The sequence below is a fragment of the Sarcophilus harrisii genome, chromosome 3 (assembly GCF_902635505.1).
Source record: "Sarcophilus harrisii chromosome 3, mSarHar1.11, whole genome shotgun sequence".
NCBI classification, from domain to species: domain Eukaryota; kingdom Metazoa; phylum Chordata; class Mammalia; order Dasyuromorphia; family Dasyuridae; genus Sarcophilus; species Sarcophilus harrisii.
In genome coordinates, this window is record NC_045428.1 from 395,279,520 (window position 1) to 395,295,436 (window position 15,917).

At 36.8% G+C, this 15,917-nt stretch overlaps 1 protein-coding gene across 2 annotated transcripts in view; it reads left to right on the forward strand.

Moving 5' to 3' along the window:
* Nucleotides 1-415: 415 nt before the first annotated feature.
* The window catches only part of NFE2L2 (nuclear factor, erythroid 2 like 2), a 34,229-nt gene continuing 18,727 nt past the window's right edge, over nucleotides 416-15,917 (forward strand). Inside the window, exon 1 of one of the 2 annotated variants that reach the window (XM_031960415.1) lies at nucleotides 416-637. In XM_031960415.1, the coding sequence (XP_031816275.1) occupies nucleotides 605-637 (33 nt within the window). In that variant the 5' untranslated portion in view covers nucleotides 416-604. Of the gene's footprint in view, nucleotides 638-1,164; nucleotides 1,463-15,917 lie in introns of those variants that run through there. The other variant, XM_012544848.3, reaches the window with a different exon arrangement.

A 15,917-nucleotide genomic window follows, 5' to 3' on the forward strand; every position in this document is an offset into this window, starting at 1 on the left:
CGCTTACATCTCCTTAGGCCTCAGTTTCCTCTTCTGTAAAATGACGAAGTTGAACGAGATAACCTCTAAATTAGTTCCCAACTTTAAAGCTACGGTTTTTAGGGTCAGACCCGTGCTTTAGGACGGGGAAAGAACCTCTCCGTCTCTCCCCCCCCCCCCCAATAGGAATGGAGAGGAGGTATAAATAAGGATTGCCAACATGCCGTTTCCCACTCCCTTTTCCCCCAGTACTCACTCGCGTGGACACCCACGCAAACCTGGGCCCATTCCACCCCCCACCCCCCAGACTCGCAGGAAGTCAGCAAGCCAGGGGCGGGGGATTTTAGGAGGAGGAGCCTGGAAGAAGCGGCCAGCCTCCATGGGCGTGGTCTCACGGCTACCCCACCCTCTGGGCGGCCGGGGGGCGGGGCGTTGCCGGGGCTGTGTCGGGGAGTCCCGGCCCTTGGGTGGAATAGAGTGAAGTACTAGAGAGATTCAAGGAGCGACTTCCACGCTTCCCCGCCACCGTCGCTGCCGCTGCGTTTTCCTTCTTGGCGCCGTGTCTCGGAAGCAGAGAGAAAGGAGTCCGACAGGGGAGCCCCAGTGTAGGGGTCGGAAGCCCGACATGATGGACTTGGAACTACCCCCGTCGCAACAGGTGCTGCTGCCGGCACCTCCGGGACCGGCGAAGGGGGGGGAGGTACATAGACGTCACACACCAGACCGAGGCTGGGGGGGGGAGCGGTAGACGTCACTCCTTCGGGAGCTAGGGGGCACAGACGTCACGCCTACGGGAACAGGGACGGGGGAGGGGGCGAAAAGGGACGACCCTTCCGGAGAGAGGGGACAGCGGGTAGGGCCGGAGTCGCCGAGGAGTCTGACATTAAAGGAAAAATAACTCACCCCCCCGCCCCCATTCTCAGGGGAGAACGGAGGGGGAGGGGTGAAGGATGGCGCCCTTGGGGGGACGAAGATGGGAAGTCCCTGGGATGCAGTGGATGCAGGATAGGAGAGGGGGGGACAGCTCCCCCCGCCTCACTTCGTCACGCGCGTGTAACTAGCCCCAGCGCGCCAACTCGTCTTTCCTTAGGGAGGAGGGAAGGAGACGTGTGGGAGGGGGCGGGGATTCCCAGCTCTGGGTGGGAGGGGGAGGTGAGGGGGGCAACAGCTGTTCCCGCCCCCGCGACCTCTTCCGGGTGCCCCTCCTCCCCAGGTCGCCGCACTGCGGCTGCGCGGGTGCGGGTGTGGGGTGAGGAGGCGTCTCTGATCCTTTCCATCTGCCCCGAGGGAGGGGGTGGGGTGAAGCCTGCGCCGCCCCGCCCCTACGCTGCTCCCCTGGGTCTGGTTGTCAAGGGAGGAGAAGCTCCCTGGGCGCCTGCCGGGCCTGCTCGGGCTTCTTTCGTCCCTTCCTTCACTCGTCCATTCCTGAGCAGCCCTCCCTGGCCTTGAAGCCTGCGTGCTTAGTCGCCAGGGGGAGGATGAGGTATGGGGCGGACTTGGACCCCGGGGTCTGCGAGGAGTGGCCGAGCCTCCCTGGTGCGGGGCGCTTGTCCGGGATGGAAGCCTAGGCTTCTCGGACATTCATCTTCTGTAGCCCACTCCCCCAATTACTGCCTCATGGGGTAAGGGAGGGAAAGGGGGCTTTTTCTCATGCTCACCCCTCCCACGAGTAATTTCTAGGTTACAGAGGAAAACAAATGTTATAAAGACTCATTAGCTACGGGCTTCTAAAGTGACCTAAATCGCCCTCAGAGACAGTCTGAAGCCGTCCCAAAACTTAATAACGCGTCCCTAGCTGACAGTGGTACCCCAGGCGCGGACCGTGGTACCAGAGAGCACAGCTTGGATTCTGCATCGGATGAAGTTCCCAAGAGCATTGGCTGCCTATCTTCGGGAAGAAAATTGAGAATTCTCAGTTCAGTTTACCTTGCCTCCTACTCCTCCCTCCCCCTTCCTCCCTTTATTACAAAACTTGGGAATTTTGGAAATGTCTATTCTTCAAGTCACAGGCATCCAAACGACCCAGACACCCAGGCCCATTATTTCTACATTTGTGCAGCTTTCTTGCCTTGGTGGAGCTGATGTGAATGCATTTTTCTAGCTTCAGTGAAAGTTATAGGTTGTTGCTCACAGCTGCCCTAGATTGGCCCCTTTCTGCTTTATAGCGTGCCAGCCTTTACAGTGCTGAAGGCCAGGGACAAGTTGGAGCTGTTGCTGTGTTGCGCAATTGTTATTTTCCCCAGGGCTGCTTTGTCTTTGGACTTGGTTTTTCGGATTGTAGTTCTAAAATGTGTAAGGCAGAATATGTTCAGTTTTTTTTTGTTTTGTTTTGTTTTTTTTTTTTTTTTTGCAGCGATGGGCAAAATATGCAAGTATAGAATAGAATTTGTTGAGGGTTTTTGTTTTGTTTAAAATGAGGTTTATGCTTGAATAGTAAATACTTTACTTAAAACGACTTTTCTAGGTTTTTTTGGTTTGTTTTTTTTTTGGTCTTGGGTGGATGGCTTTCCTCCCAGTCTCCTTTCCTTCCTTCCCCCGTTATAAAATTTCTCTATTTCTTTTCATGCTGCCTTTTTATGTAAGGACAGATGTTGGGATACTTGTTTCATAATGATCTTTTGCTAGCAAGTTCTATAGTCTGAGTTGGAAGGATTTGGAAGTAAGTTCCTTTTTTTTTTATTACAAATCATAGTGCATTTTAAAAATCTGACACAAAAGTAAATAGGTTATTAAAATTTTCTGTTTTATTTGAATTTTTAAAAAGATTGTTTCGTGGACATTTTTAATTTGATCTTTATCATTAGGTTTTGGAATGCCTTCTTGTTTGAAAACTGTTATCTGTACTTGGTACGACTAAAGAGTTCATTTTTTCACCTTGTTTTTTGAATATCCAATCAGGGCATTATGGGACCTTATGAAATTGTATAGTCTTGAACCACCCCTAAGAATGATTTTGATTTTGTGCTTTATTAGCTTACTTTATAAAGATAAATGTACTGTTGGATTCAAAACTAAGACTCTAAATGCTGCTTTGAAAATGTACAACATACCATTCAAGATTCATTTTTGGAGATGGAAAATGTTTTGGAAGATAATATTCAAATGAATCCTAAAATTCATGCTTGAAAAAACAAAATATGGGGAATGGAATTATAATAAAGTGGCACAATTATCACTAAGGAATCAGTTTGAAAGTCAGTAAAAAAAAAATAAAAGGAGGCTTTAAAACTGATAGTAAAAAAAAATGAAGACAATGATGTTTTGTAATCTTTGCTAGATATTGTTAGAGGAATAAAAAGTAGGTTCTTGGTCTTCTGAAGCCTCTTCTTTAAAATCTGTTAATTTATTAAGATAAAGTGAGATAATATTTGTAAAAAGTGCTTAGCACAATACCTCACACATAAAAGATTATTATTCCTTTCTCATCTTATTCCTTTCCCTTCCCTGTTTCCCTTATGATACTGTACTGGAAGATATTGTGTCACCACAATAAGATAAAAAGGAGAGCAATTAAGTATAACTTGACGTTCTCCACACCCTTCAAAGAAACTTTACATTTATTTTCTTGTACACTGTGCTTACAGATGAGAGATGCAGTTAACTTTTTCACTGTAGTGATAAAAGTGTCAAGTATAAAAAGAATAGAGGAAAAATCAGGCATCTCTTGATAGAGCAACTTGACATTTTAGTTATATGAAGCTTGTTGAGATATTTTGAAAACACCATATAAGAGGATGTATACAACATCCCTCTCCCCCTCAGTACATTCACAGCAAAAAATAACTGCTTTTTTGTATGTTATGCCTGATAAATTTGAATTTTCTTTGACAGTGAGGACAAACTTTCATTCTCTGAATAACAAGATTAAATCGAGACTAATTATATATATATTTTCTTAATATTACTCTATTTCTTTCAAGATAATTTATGGACAGACCTTCAGTATGGACATTATAGAAGAGCAAAAGGCATTTCTTTTGTAATGCCGAATGAAACCCACGAGATTTGGAGAAAATCTCAGGTTTTTTTTTCATTTTTTTTTCTTTGTTCTGGACTCTTAACATTGTCTTTATTCACACTTTTGGGTACCAAGAAAAGAGCCGCTTTTGTACTAAAATTTTATTTGAAAGGGAAATGGCACATTTTCATTAAAAAGTAGGTAAACTGAGGAAAACTGAAGAAGTTAATGGTTTTAGGGTTTTTTATTTTTACTATTTTCTAGTCTCTAATATATTTATACCGTAATGTCTGTGTGTGTGTGTTGATGACTGAATTTGAGTTGATATCAATCATAGGGGGAAATTCATTGGCATAAATAAAATTGCCTGTTTAATACTTTTGAACTAAAGAAAACACAAAGTTTAAGAAGTCTTCAGATTAATTAAGTAGCTGAAGTTTTTATCTTTTTTTTTTTTTTTTTTTTTTTTTTTTTTTTGCCTAAGCAATCTGGGGTTAAGTGATTTGTCCAGGGTCACACAGCTAGTAAGTAAGTGTCACTTGTCTGGGTCTCTCCTGACTTCAGGGCTATAGCTCTGTCTGCTGCGCCTCCTAGCTGCCTCAAAGTTTACATTGTCTTTAGGAATGTCACATTCAAAATAAAATAACTATCTTCTTTTGTTTTCAATGAAAAATTGTAGTATTCTAAGTTGTTAATGCAATTGTTGGATTTCATAGTATAGTCAACTTAATTGAACTAAATGGATATGTCTAGTCAGCAGATTTCAAAAATTTGTGTTTAGTTCAAACAGGTTATGGAAATACTTGAACATCGAATATAAAAGAAAATGTTATAGATTTTATCAAATACTGAATAATTGATCTGATGATATGTTTTAATTTTTTTTAAAAGCAGGGGGAAACAATGGACGTGTTCTCAGAAATATATCATTTGTATTTTAAAATTTATATGACTCAAGATGAGCAAAAAGCCAAAAAAATCATAAAAAGCTTATTGAATTAATTCATCCTCGTTTCAGTTAGAGCATTTTTCTGTTTAAGAGCCACTGACACAATAAACATACTTTAAATATTAAAATTAAGTTTGAGAATGGAGTAACAAATTATCACAGAAGACATTTTTTATTCTATGGCAGAACCTAGATGTATGAAGAGGACTACTAACTTTTGAATGTAGTTCCTCTCATGGTTTGCATTTGATCTGGTACTAATAAATACAAAGGCTAAACATAAAATGGATTTAGGAGCCAAGTCCATCTTTTATTGGTTAGTGTTAATAAGTGACTCTTGAAAACCATTATACTTTAGCATATCAGCACAGTCTAAAGGATTTTTTAAAAGTCTGTAAATACTTAGCTTTTTTTTTTCTCTCATAAGCTTACAAACTATGACTTTTGGACTGTGATATCAGTAACACATTGATGTTTAGCCTTTTTTTTTTTTTTTCCTTTTTTTAAGCTCAGATAAGGGAAATCATTCAACTAGATGGGAGAAATGCTTGCTCTGCCTAATTCATAGTTATTTCTCTCTTTATTCTTGATATTTTATTATTCATTTGATAGCTAGCTATGTCATATTTGACCACTTTTCATGTGTTTGTCATCATTTATTTGTGTATTTGTCTATTTATCCTTTATTTCCCTAGCTAGATTATAAACTTATTGAGCCATTCTCATTCCTTCTGTCCCATGTAGTACCTATCGTATAATGAATATTTGTTGAAGGTAGATCTAAACCCTTGGTTAGTTAGGTAGCTTTCATCCTGTCATTTTAGGTGATGTGTTTTATTTGTGGACAGTTGACTGACACCAGGCACTTTTTAATGTTTTTTTCAAAGTGACATTTCTGAAATTCAATAATGATTCATGAACTCTTCCCAGAGGTTTGAGCTACATCTGTGTCATCTAAGTCCTTTTCTTCATTTGAGTTAGGAAAAGGTTCTTTTATTCATTTGAGATGTGGAGTTTACATTGGTAGTACCGGAGAAGTTGAGATACTTAGGGCCAACTCAAAAAAAGCTAGTACCGAATATTTGGAGAGGATTTCATAATGACCCACTGTTTCTTTCCATCTGAGAGGCAGCATTGGAACCTAGTAGAAAAGGCAAGGCACCAGGAAATCCCATTCTCATTGCAGCTCTGCCCTTGACCAGTTGTGTGATTTTGGGCAAGTCATCCAGCCTTTCTTAGCCTGTCTAGGTGATTATTTTGTAGAGACCTGATTGACAATTGAAATAGTATTTTGTATTTAAGGGTATCTGTATTATATAAGGGAACTAGTGACAGGGCCTGGATATCATAATTGTTTGCTGAATACTGATTTTGTGGAATGGCTTCACTGTATAGACTTTTGAGGTGTGGGATTAGGCCTATCTTTTAAAAAATTAGCTTACATAATAGTAAATTATTGCAACACTGCTAATAGATTAAGGAGTGGGCATGTTCTCTGTACCTCCCATCTCTCACAGGCTCCCCACCCTTTATACCTAAGCTGGTTCAGAGTTTGTACTGTATAACCAAAATGGTTTACACAATTATTCCTTGACTGCATATTTAGTATTGCCACTTCCTTTTGGACGTATGTAAATGAGTGTTCAATAGAAGCAACTGTCAAAATTTTTTTCCTTAGGAAGTTGTATTTTGTAATTTTAGTTAGCCTTCAGTAATTTGATGTTGGCTTTTAGTACATTTTCCCTAATACTGAGTTTTTTAAAATCACCCTTTGGCTGGAAAATAAATATACTACTACTGAGTAAAGTATGTGTTTTTAAAAATTAAGGAATCTAAACTAGAGTAACATTACGAGGAATTGGAATTTTAATCATGTTTTTCAGATAGGAATCCTTTACTTCCTAACAGGAACATACCCTAATTCATGTTTTTGTCTAAAAATATAAATTCAGAGAATTTGTGAGGAGAGAAATAATATGGGTATGATGATTAATTCATCTTTATATTGGATATACAGTTCACTTTTTAAAATTTGAATTCAAATTTATTAATTATTAATATGAATCAAATTAATGCCTAGTATGCATAAGACCTGGCAAAAGTAATAATAATGATTAAAAAAAAACTTGCCTCTACTCTTATTCTACTGAATAAAATTAATAACATATAGACATAAAAGCACTTATGTGCTGGCACATAGTAGGAACTTAATGTTTAATTGATTCATTGAAAAGCAAATTCAAAATAATTTGAGGAAAGGAGTGAAACACTAACAATAGTAGGATGGGGAATACATTGAATATTGGAAGAAACAAAGGGTTTTAAGAGGCAGAGGTAAGTACTTTTTAATGACATAAGATTAAAGTGTTTCAAGAAATTAACCAGGAAAAAAAAAAAAAAAACAGCTGGCTTGCCTTTCTTCTTTGTTTCCAAGGTCTTTCTCTTTAGGCTTGTGGGAGGCTCTACCAAATTGCCTTAGATCATCCTACAGCTAAGGTAGTTCTTGCTTTGCTATGTTGATATACAGAATATCTAGATGGTCTTTGAAAGTGAACACAGAAAATGAACTCTAATTGCCAAATCTGCAGCCTTTTAAAAATAATCTTTGTCTTTTCTGACCTTTTTATAGCATTTGATGATCACCTATTCTTTTTCTTCACCAAGTTTTCAAGACACTGATTTCTCTTGATTTTTTTCTTACTTTTCTGCCCTCCCCCTGGGCTTTCCTCTTTTTTAGATAAAGAATTTACTCTATTGGCAATCTCATCAGTTTCCATGGGTTCATGAAACTTAACCTCTACACAAATAACTCCCAGATTTTTATCCAGTTGTAGTTTTTCTCCTGAGTTGCAGGACAGAATCACCAGTTATTGTCGGAACATCTTGAACTGAATATTCTATAGATTATTCAAACTCAGCATAATCAAAATAATTCATTTTCTGAACTCTTCTTTCTTTTTGACTTATCTGTTTCTTTTAAGGGTATCATCACTTTTCTGTTCACCTAAATTCATCACTTAGGAGTTATTCTCATCTTTTCTTTTCCCTCCCATCCATCCAAACAGTTACTAAGTCTCATTGGTTCTATTTCCATAATATTTTAAAATATCGTGTCTTTGGCTATTCCTTTGTCATTACCTCTTGCCTGGACTATTTCAATATCTTCCTAACTGCTCTTTTTGCCTCAAAGTTCTCCCCTCTTTAGATCACTTTCCATAAAGCTGCCAAAACGATACTCCTAAAACAAGCATTGACCTTATTATTTTCTTAGTCAAAAAGTTCCAGAGACTTCACCAGATTGACCTACTTGCTGCTTGTCCTATGAGACATGCAATCTCTTAAACTTTCACAAAGATTGTCCCCTGTGTCTTTAGAATTTACTTCTCATTTCCACTTCTTAGAATCTGTATCTTTCCCCTTTAAAGCTCAGGCAAAGTGCTAGTTCCTAAGTCAGACATTTACTTATTTCCATAATTGTTACATGATCCCCTTCCCATTACTTTGTACATATGTCATATTTTACTTACTTTGTAAATATCATTTTCCCTAATAGAACATAAGCTCTTGGAGTGGTGTCTACATGCTTAGGGCATTGAATCCTTAGTGGAGAATCACAATTGGACATCATTTAGAACAAGTATCTGGTTCAATAGCAGCTGCAGTTCACATCTCTTTAAAATCTCCAGTTTTTGTTTTTAGACTTATTTTACGTGAAACCCTCAGAACTCAAAATTTACAAATTTGAAGTTTTTACTATTGGAGGTACAGAGATTTATTTCCTACTAGCCCCAGTGAAAGGTAGAGCCAGAAGAAAATTCCCCACATCTGGGAAAAGGAAGAAATGGAGGTGGAGACACTCAAATTCTTGGTCCAGGACTGACTTGAATAGCTATGGAGCATCTTCCCCCTTCAAATCACTACATACTTATAGACATTGGATAGAGGAGAAAAGTCAACGCAAGTTATAATTAATTAGCATCTAAAAACAATTGAGAATCCTTCTCTAGAATTTGAGGGATTTCCACATCTTGATGGTTTTTGTTTTTGGCCCCTGTCATTCCTATTTAAATAGGATAGAACACATAATTCACCTTTTTCCTGAATTGTGGCAATATCTGGACTATAGATTCCCTAGAGAGAGTATTGTATTATGTGACTCTTGATTAAGGATAATTGAAAATGTAATTTTGAATGTTAGAATCCAAGTATTCTCTAAAGTCATGAGGTAAAAATTGAGCTTATCTTTAGAAGGCACTGATATATCACTAAACTAATAGTGTGACTTTGCTAGATCTATTTAGGTGACTCAGATTTATTTGTTTGTTTTTTAAATCTGCAAAATGAGGCTTAAACTAGCTTGGATCTAATGATCCTTCAAAACTCTCAACATTTGGTTGTAAATAAGTAGTTCCTTTAGCAAATACATTGTGTGATCTCTTCATGGCATAAGACTGGGTGCTAAACTGTCGTAATAAGATGAATGTTGCACAGGGTTATTGTTCCTTCTAAGCCTGAGAGAAGAATGTCTTCAAGTTGATATGATCAGAGAAGGAAGGCAGGGTCTCTTTTCTCATTTACTTTGCATATATTATATATTTATCTAATCCAGTAAACATAAATGCCTGCTACGTGGCAATGTACTAGATGCTGGTGATACAATTAATAAAAAGACAGTTCCTGCCCACAAGGAGCTTAACAATCTAATGAGTGGAAGACGACATATAAAAGGAGCTAGAAAGTGGGATAGAAACCAAAGGGGGCATCTTTTCCCTTGGAATTGAAATCCAGGCAAAGCAACCAATTGAAATGGAGTGAGCAAATTTCTGCTCCTTATAAAGATAGGCAGTGGGAGGAGTTTGTTAGGGAGGTAGTTTCAGTCAAATATCTACATATTTATCTACAGTAGATAGAACATAAGTTCCTTGAGAGCAGGGATGCTAATCTTTTCTTAGTATCCTCAGAGCTTTAGCATAATAGGTGTTTAATAAATGTTTATTGAATTGAATTGAAGTCATGGTTTCTAGGATGGGAAACTTTCAGCTATACATGTATCCAGAAGTCTTAGTAGTCAGGAGAGAGATGGGGAGAAGTAACCGCAATAATGAGCACTAATTCCCCTTCACCCCATTATCATCATCATTTATTATTATAGGATTCTTTGATTTGATATGGTGACTACTAGCTAGTCTTTCCCACCCCAGATCACACACCTGCAGCTTTAAAAGGATAGGTATAGGAATTAGGCCCAAGATTTTACTGGCATAGAGAACTGGTGAGGAAGCTCTGTCTTCACCTTCGGTATTCTCTTAGAAATACCATTAAGAATTCATTTTATTTTCACATGTTCTTATACCTTTTGGTGAGATACTTAAGCTATTTGAATAGATTTTTCTTCTTTCCTCCCTCTCCCCCCAAAGACTTATTTGTACTTCTACCAGGAGTTTTTAGGTGAATCCTGTGAGTTGGAATGGAGATAGAAATAGGAAGGAGATTTATTTAACAAATCCTTGAGAGATCTTTGTGGATTTGAACTCTGGTATAATAGGGACTTTGATTCCTTTAAGAAATGACCAGCAAATGGGAATAATTATGAAAGGTAGATAAGAGTGTTTCTGTGAATAATCACTAAAGAAAATATAAATGGAAATAATTTTGTCAACAGTGGGTTGTTTATGTTTTCCTTCCTTCCACCTTTTTTTGCAAAATGATAAGAGATCTTATTCTATATTTTAGAGAAGTTACAGATAATCTAAGAAATGCAGAAATTAAAAAAATAACCTTTGTGGATCATGATGCAATATAATTGGAAATATGATTTTATTTTTAAAAAATGCAGGCCTAAATGGTGATTAAAAATAACTTTACTAAGGTTAAAAACCAAGTTATAGAAAAAAAATTTACATTTAAAATTAACTATAAATACTACATATTAACATTTTAGGGTAGGGTCCCAACAGAAGCAGAAATTTAAATCATTGAAAGCTTGTAGGTGGAAAACAAAATGAATTTAAGATTAAGGAACCTAGAAAATTACAAATTAATATACCAAAATCAAGTATAAGGAAATAAATTATTTAACTAAGTCAATTTCAATAAGATAATAAAAGAAAAATTGAAATGCCAAACAAGGCCCAATATGATGTAGTGAATAGGATACTGGATTTGGAATTAGGAAAACCTGGGTTCTCATCTCCAGTCTCAGGTAGGGACCCAGTAGCCTCTCTATGCTACAAGGAAGTGAAGAAAATGAAATAATTGGATTAGATGGACCCCTAAAGTTTTTCAGCTTTAAAACTATGACCTCAACTAAACAAACTTTTTTTATTTTAAAGAACAAAACTTATAAAATTGGCAGTTGTACTTAGGAAGAAAAAACAAAATCGAAAATTAGGAGAAATCACAATGAATGCAAAAGAAAAAAATTTATCAGAAATTGTACATCATAATATATTGATAATGCTGTCAGTATAAATGGAAAAGGAACTTATAAAATAGCCAAGTAGTGGAGGGCTGGAGAGTCAGGAGCATCTGAGTTCAGGTTCTGCCTTTGACAGATACTGGCCTTGTGAGCCTGGGTAAATCCCTTAACCTCTCTGTGCTCAGAACTTTTAAGACCCTAAGGTGCAGAACAGTTGGCTGACATGCATCAGTAAAAGGAGTTTCCTAACTAGTAATTCCTAATATCATTATGGTTATAGATCTGGATCTTCTCCACTCCACCCTTTCAAAGTTCAGTGGACAAAAGAGAAAATAGTTGATGATGATATTTATAATACTAGCTAGTATTTAGTCTAACACTTTAAGACAGGAGTCCTCAAGCTTTTTAAATAGGGGGCCAGTTCACTGTCCCTCAGACTGTTGGAGGGCCAGACTATAGTAAAAACAAAAACTTTGTTTTGTAGGCCTTTAAATAAAGAAACTTCATAACCCTGGGTAAGGGAGATAATCGTCCTCAGCTGCTGCATCTGGCCCGCAGGCTGTAGTTTGAGGACCCTTGCAAGGTTTGTGCAGTCCTCTAGATATATTATTTTATTTAATAAATTAAGAAGAAAATAAACATTCCATTAACGAGGTGCCATTTTTAGAAGCATCAAATGAACAAGTAATATGTATACTGCACAAACTGTTTTCCAAAATAAAGACTTCATTAACGCATTCTTTATCAATATTATTAGAGTAGTGATATAAAATATTAAAATTTGAATATTTTTATTCAAACGTGAATAAAATTATATCATGTCCTCTCCATCTCTCATTTTGATCAAGTGGAATTTGTAGCAAGAAAGTAACAGTAGTTTTAAATTACAATACAATTAATACAATATAAAATAATCAGTATTTGTAGCATCATTGTAAATTATTCAGCTTCTTACACTTTGGTCTAACTAACTGGTCTTTTTTCTCTCATACATGACATTCTACCCTCCATCCCAGCTCTTCTGCATTCCCAGATTATGTGTTGCGCGCACACACGGTTTGTTAAAATATCAACCAGTAGGACTAAAGAGAATGTAAGCACATAGTTTCAGAATTTGAATTTATTTAGAGAAAGGGACAAGAAAGTTATATTTTAGAGATAAGGAAAGAGCAGAGTTTTGGGGAGGAGTATGTAGCATTTCTGTCCTTGTCTGGGTAGACAGCGGTTTTCTATCTGAGGTAGGAAAACTGGGTGAGCATCCTGGTACAATGTAAAGATTTCAAAATCAAAAGACCAGGGTTCACATCTCAACTTTGCTATTAGTTACATGTGTGACTTGGGACAGTCATTTAACATATCTGGGCCTCAGTTTCCTTATCTGTAAATGATGGTACACTAAGTGATAACCCTTTCAGTGATAAATCTCTGAATCTTGTCTCTAACATTTTTGTTAGCATTGACACATGTGGACATAACATTTAATATTCCTAACCTTTAGTTTTCTCATATTAAAAAAGCAGGTATTATTCATCCTATTTAACTCTCAGAATTATTGGGAAGAAAATGTTTATAAAATGTATTATATAAACATGAATAGTAATTGTAATAAATGCCATGTAAGTAGCATTGCCTAATGCTAAGAATGTAGGGGAAGGAAGGTTGACTTGAGGATCAGGAAAGGCATTTTGGAGGAGATGCTATTTGATCTGGGTTTTCAGATATGGATAAGATTTTGATAAGTGAAGATTAGCATTCCAGTAGAAGAAGGAACAAGTGTGAACAATGGTAGGAAAGCTCCGTGAGTGTTTGGACATGGCAGTTAGCTCATATTGGCTGGGCCTTCTGGGACTAAATTCCTTGCCTAGAATGTAATCAGGTGGTGGTGTGAAGGATGGTATCAAGGGAAAAAAAAGGTTGGAGACAGGAAAACTAATTAAAAAGTAGTTGTCATAGTTTAGACATGAAGTGGTGTTGCCAGATTTCATCTGTCACAATAACTTAAAATTGGAAGTAAATAAAAGCTTACATTTAAAAAGGCATTCTGCTTCTGATAGGCCTGCTCTGCAACTCAATGTTGTTTTGAAATATCTGTGGTTCTAATAGGTGAGAAAAACTATTTTCAGTTGTGGCATAGACTTAGAGTCACCTGCTTTTATTTTATTATTGGTCTTTCCTCAAGATTTTTTCCCTTGAAAAATTTTCTAGGATGTATTGCCTTGGATGTTCAGTTTGTAGAGGTGATCCCAAAGGGAGTAAAGTAAAAGAAGATAGCCTTCTAAACAATTTCTTTCTTGTAGTTTTACCAGAAACATGGCTTGTTAAGATCTAACTTTTGGAACCGAATGAGGTTTATAAGTTTTGTATTACAAAACTTCCTCATTATCTTTTTCAAGTCTCAATTGAGGATCTGGAATTTTCATAGCTTGAAGTCCTTAACCTAGAAATCTTACTGACCTTTAGTGGTTCACCTTATTTGGGCTTTCATTCTACATACTTAAAAAAATAAAAACAATACCAAAACCTTGAAGTGGGTGTGCAGGTTCTCTATTAGTGGTGGAAGGGTATCTGTGTCCTAGAAGTGAGACTGAAGTTTCTTTTACTCATAAAAATATTCCATAAAAATACATTGAAAATATCATTAGAGGTAAAGAAAAAAGTCTTAGTGTCCAAAAGCATGTATTCTGTGAACCTCTGAGATTCTTATTCTAAGTTCTTTTTAAGTGAAGAGATGCTTCCTAAGGTTATTTTATAAAAGAGCATTTTATGTATATGTGTTCTCTAGGTAGAGATTGGTATGAAAGATAAGAGAGCAAAGATCAGAGGCAAGTACAGTAAGGGAGATCACTGCTAACTCGTGCTAAATTGTAGCTTCTGTTAAGTTAGCTAGTCTTCAACCCTTTCCTCTTCCCCTATGATCATTCTCCTTAAATTTAATATCACAGAATTTGAGAACTGGAAGGGCCTTCAGTAGCTAGCTACTCACTGACAAAGTAACCATCCAGCCTCTGCTTGAAGACCTCCAAGTAGGGAAAAACTACTACCTCTTTTTTGAAACTTCTATCTATCTCTCCTGATTCTGTTCCTTGCAACCAAACAGAACAAATCATATCCCTTCTACACATGACAAACCTTCAAATACCTGAAGATAACTGCTATGTCCTTCCTTCTCCCTATCTTCCCTGATCTAGACTGAGCTTGGCTCCTTCAGTTACATTCACATAACCTGAATTCAAGGCTCTCTACCATCCCTGTTTTCTTTCCTCTGGAACTTTACAATTCATTAATGTCCTTTTGAACCATGTCATAAGGCTACTAGATGAGAGTGGGCCTATTCCTGAAAGTTAAAATCAAGATTGCATTAGCTTTTTTTTCCATTATAGCTTTTTTTGGTCTACTACACTTCACATTACTGACTCACTGAATTTGTTGTTTCCTAGCTTCCTCCTCCATCTTCTTCATAACAGCTGTTGTCTAGCCATGCCTTCCTCATGTTGTAATTATGAAATTTTATTTTTACATAAGTACAAAACTTTACTTTTATCTCTATTGAATTTTACCTTACTAGATTTAGACCAATGCCATTGTCTGCCATGATCATTTTGGATACTGACTTTCATGTGTTAGTTATCTCACTCAGTTATGTGTCATCTGCATGTTTGATGAATATATCATCAATACTTTTATTCAGGTCAAAATATCTCCTGGTGAACAGAATTAGGGGCTTTAAACAACTATTTTACAGGAACTTTTCCAGTTAGATTTGAGTCCTCCAGGGATGTTATTGTGTTAAAGAAAAATTTAAGAATCAGTGCCATTTTATTGATATCATTTATGTAGGTTCTGGTCAATAAATATTATTATTCAACCCCCTTTTTTATAAAGAGGTAGAACCCAAAGCCTAGAAGTTAGATGCTTCTTGGGAATTCATTTCACGTGTATAAATATAAGGAAGATTCAGTGTTATCTTATGTATTATCTTATATTTAGCAGAGCATGCTTTTAACATAAAATACTTTTACATAACATCTCTTTTGGCTTTCAAAACAACTCTGAATTTTAACAGACTGTTAATAATAATAATAATAATAATAACTGTATTATTAACCCCATTTTCAGGTGAAGAAATTGAGGCATTTAGAGATGGAAGTAACTTGTCTCAATTTCCAATGCTAGTTAGTAGCAGAATTAATGAGACCAGCTCAAGTTTCCTGACTCCTAATCCTATGCCATTTCTGCAACACCATTTATTCTCCCAGGAGAAAAAATTCTAAATCTTGTGGGGTTTTGTGATTCTTGTAACCCCTGGACTTAGACAGTTTTCTTTCTTTTCTTTGCTGAGCATGTAATCTTCCATTCTTAGATCTTTTGCATCAGAGCTCATTTTAAAAAATCTGACGTTTAAAGTAAATTAATTCCACTATTCTTTCTAGGATTGAAATTCTGAATCTATTAATTTATTGAGACATAATAAGAACAGAGAGATGAACTTTTAATCTGTTTCAGTTACATATTTTTCATTTTCCATTCTAAGCGGCTAGACACTGTTGTAGCTGATAAATTAGAAAAGTGGACACTAAATATCTCCCTCTTTTCCTCCTCCCATCATAACAAAA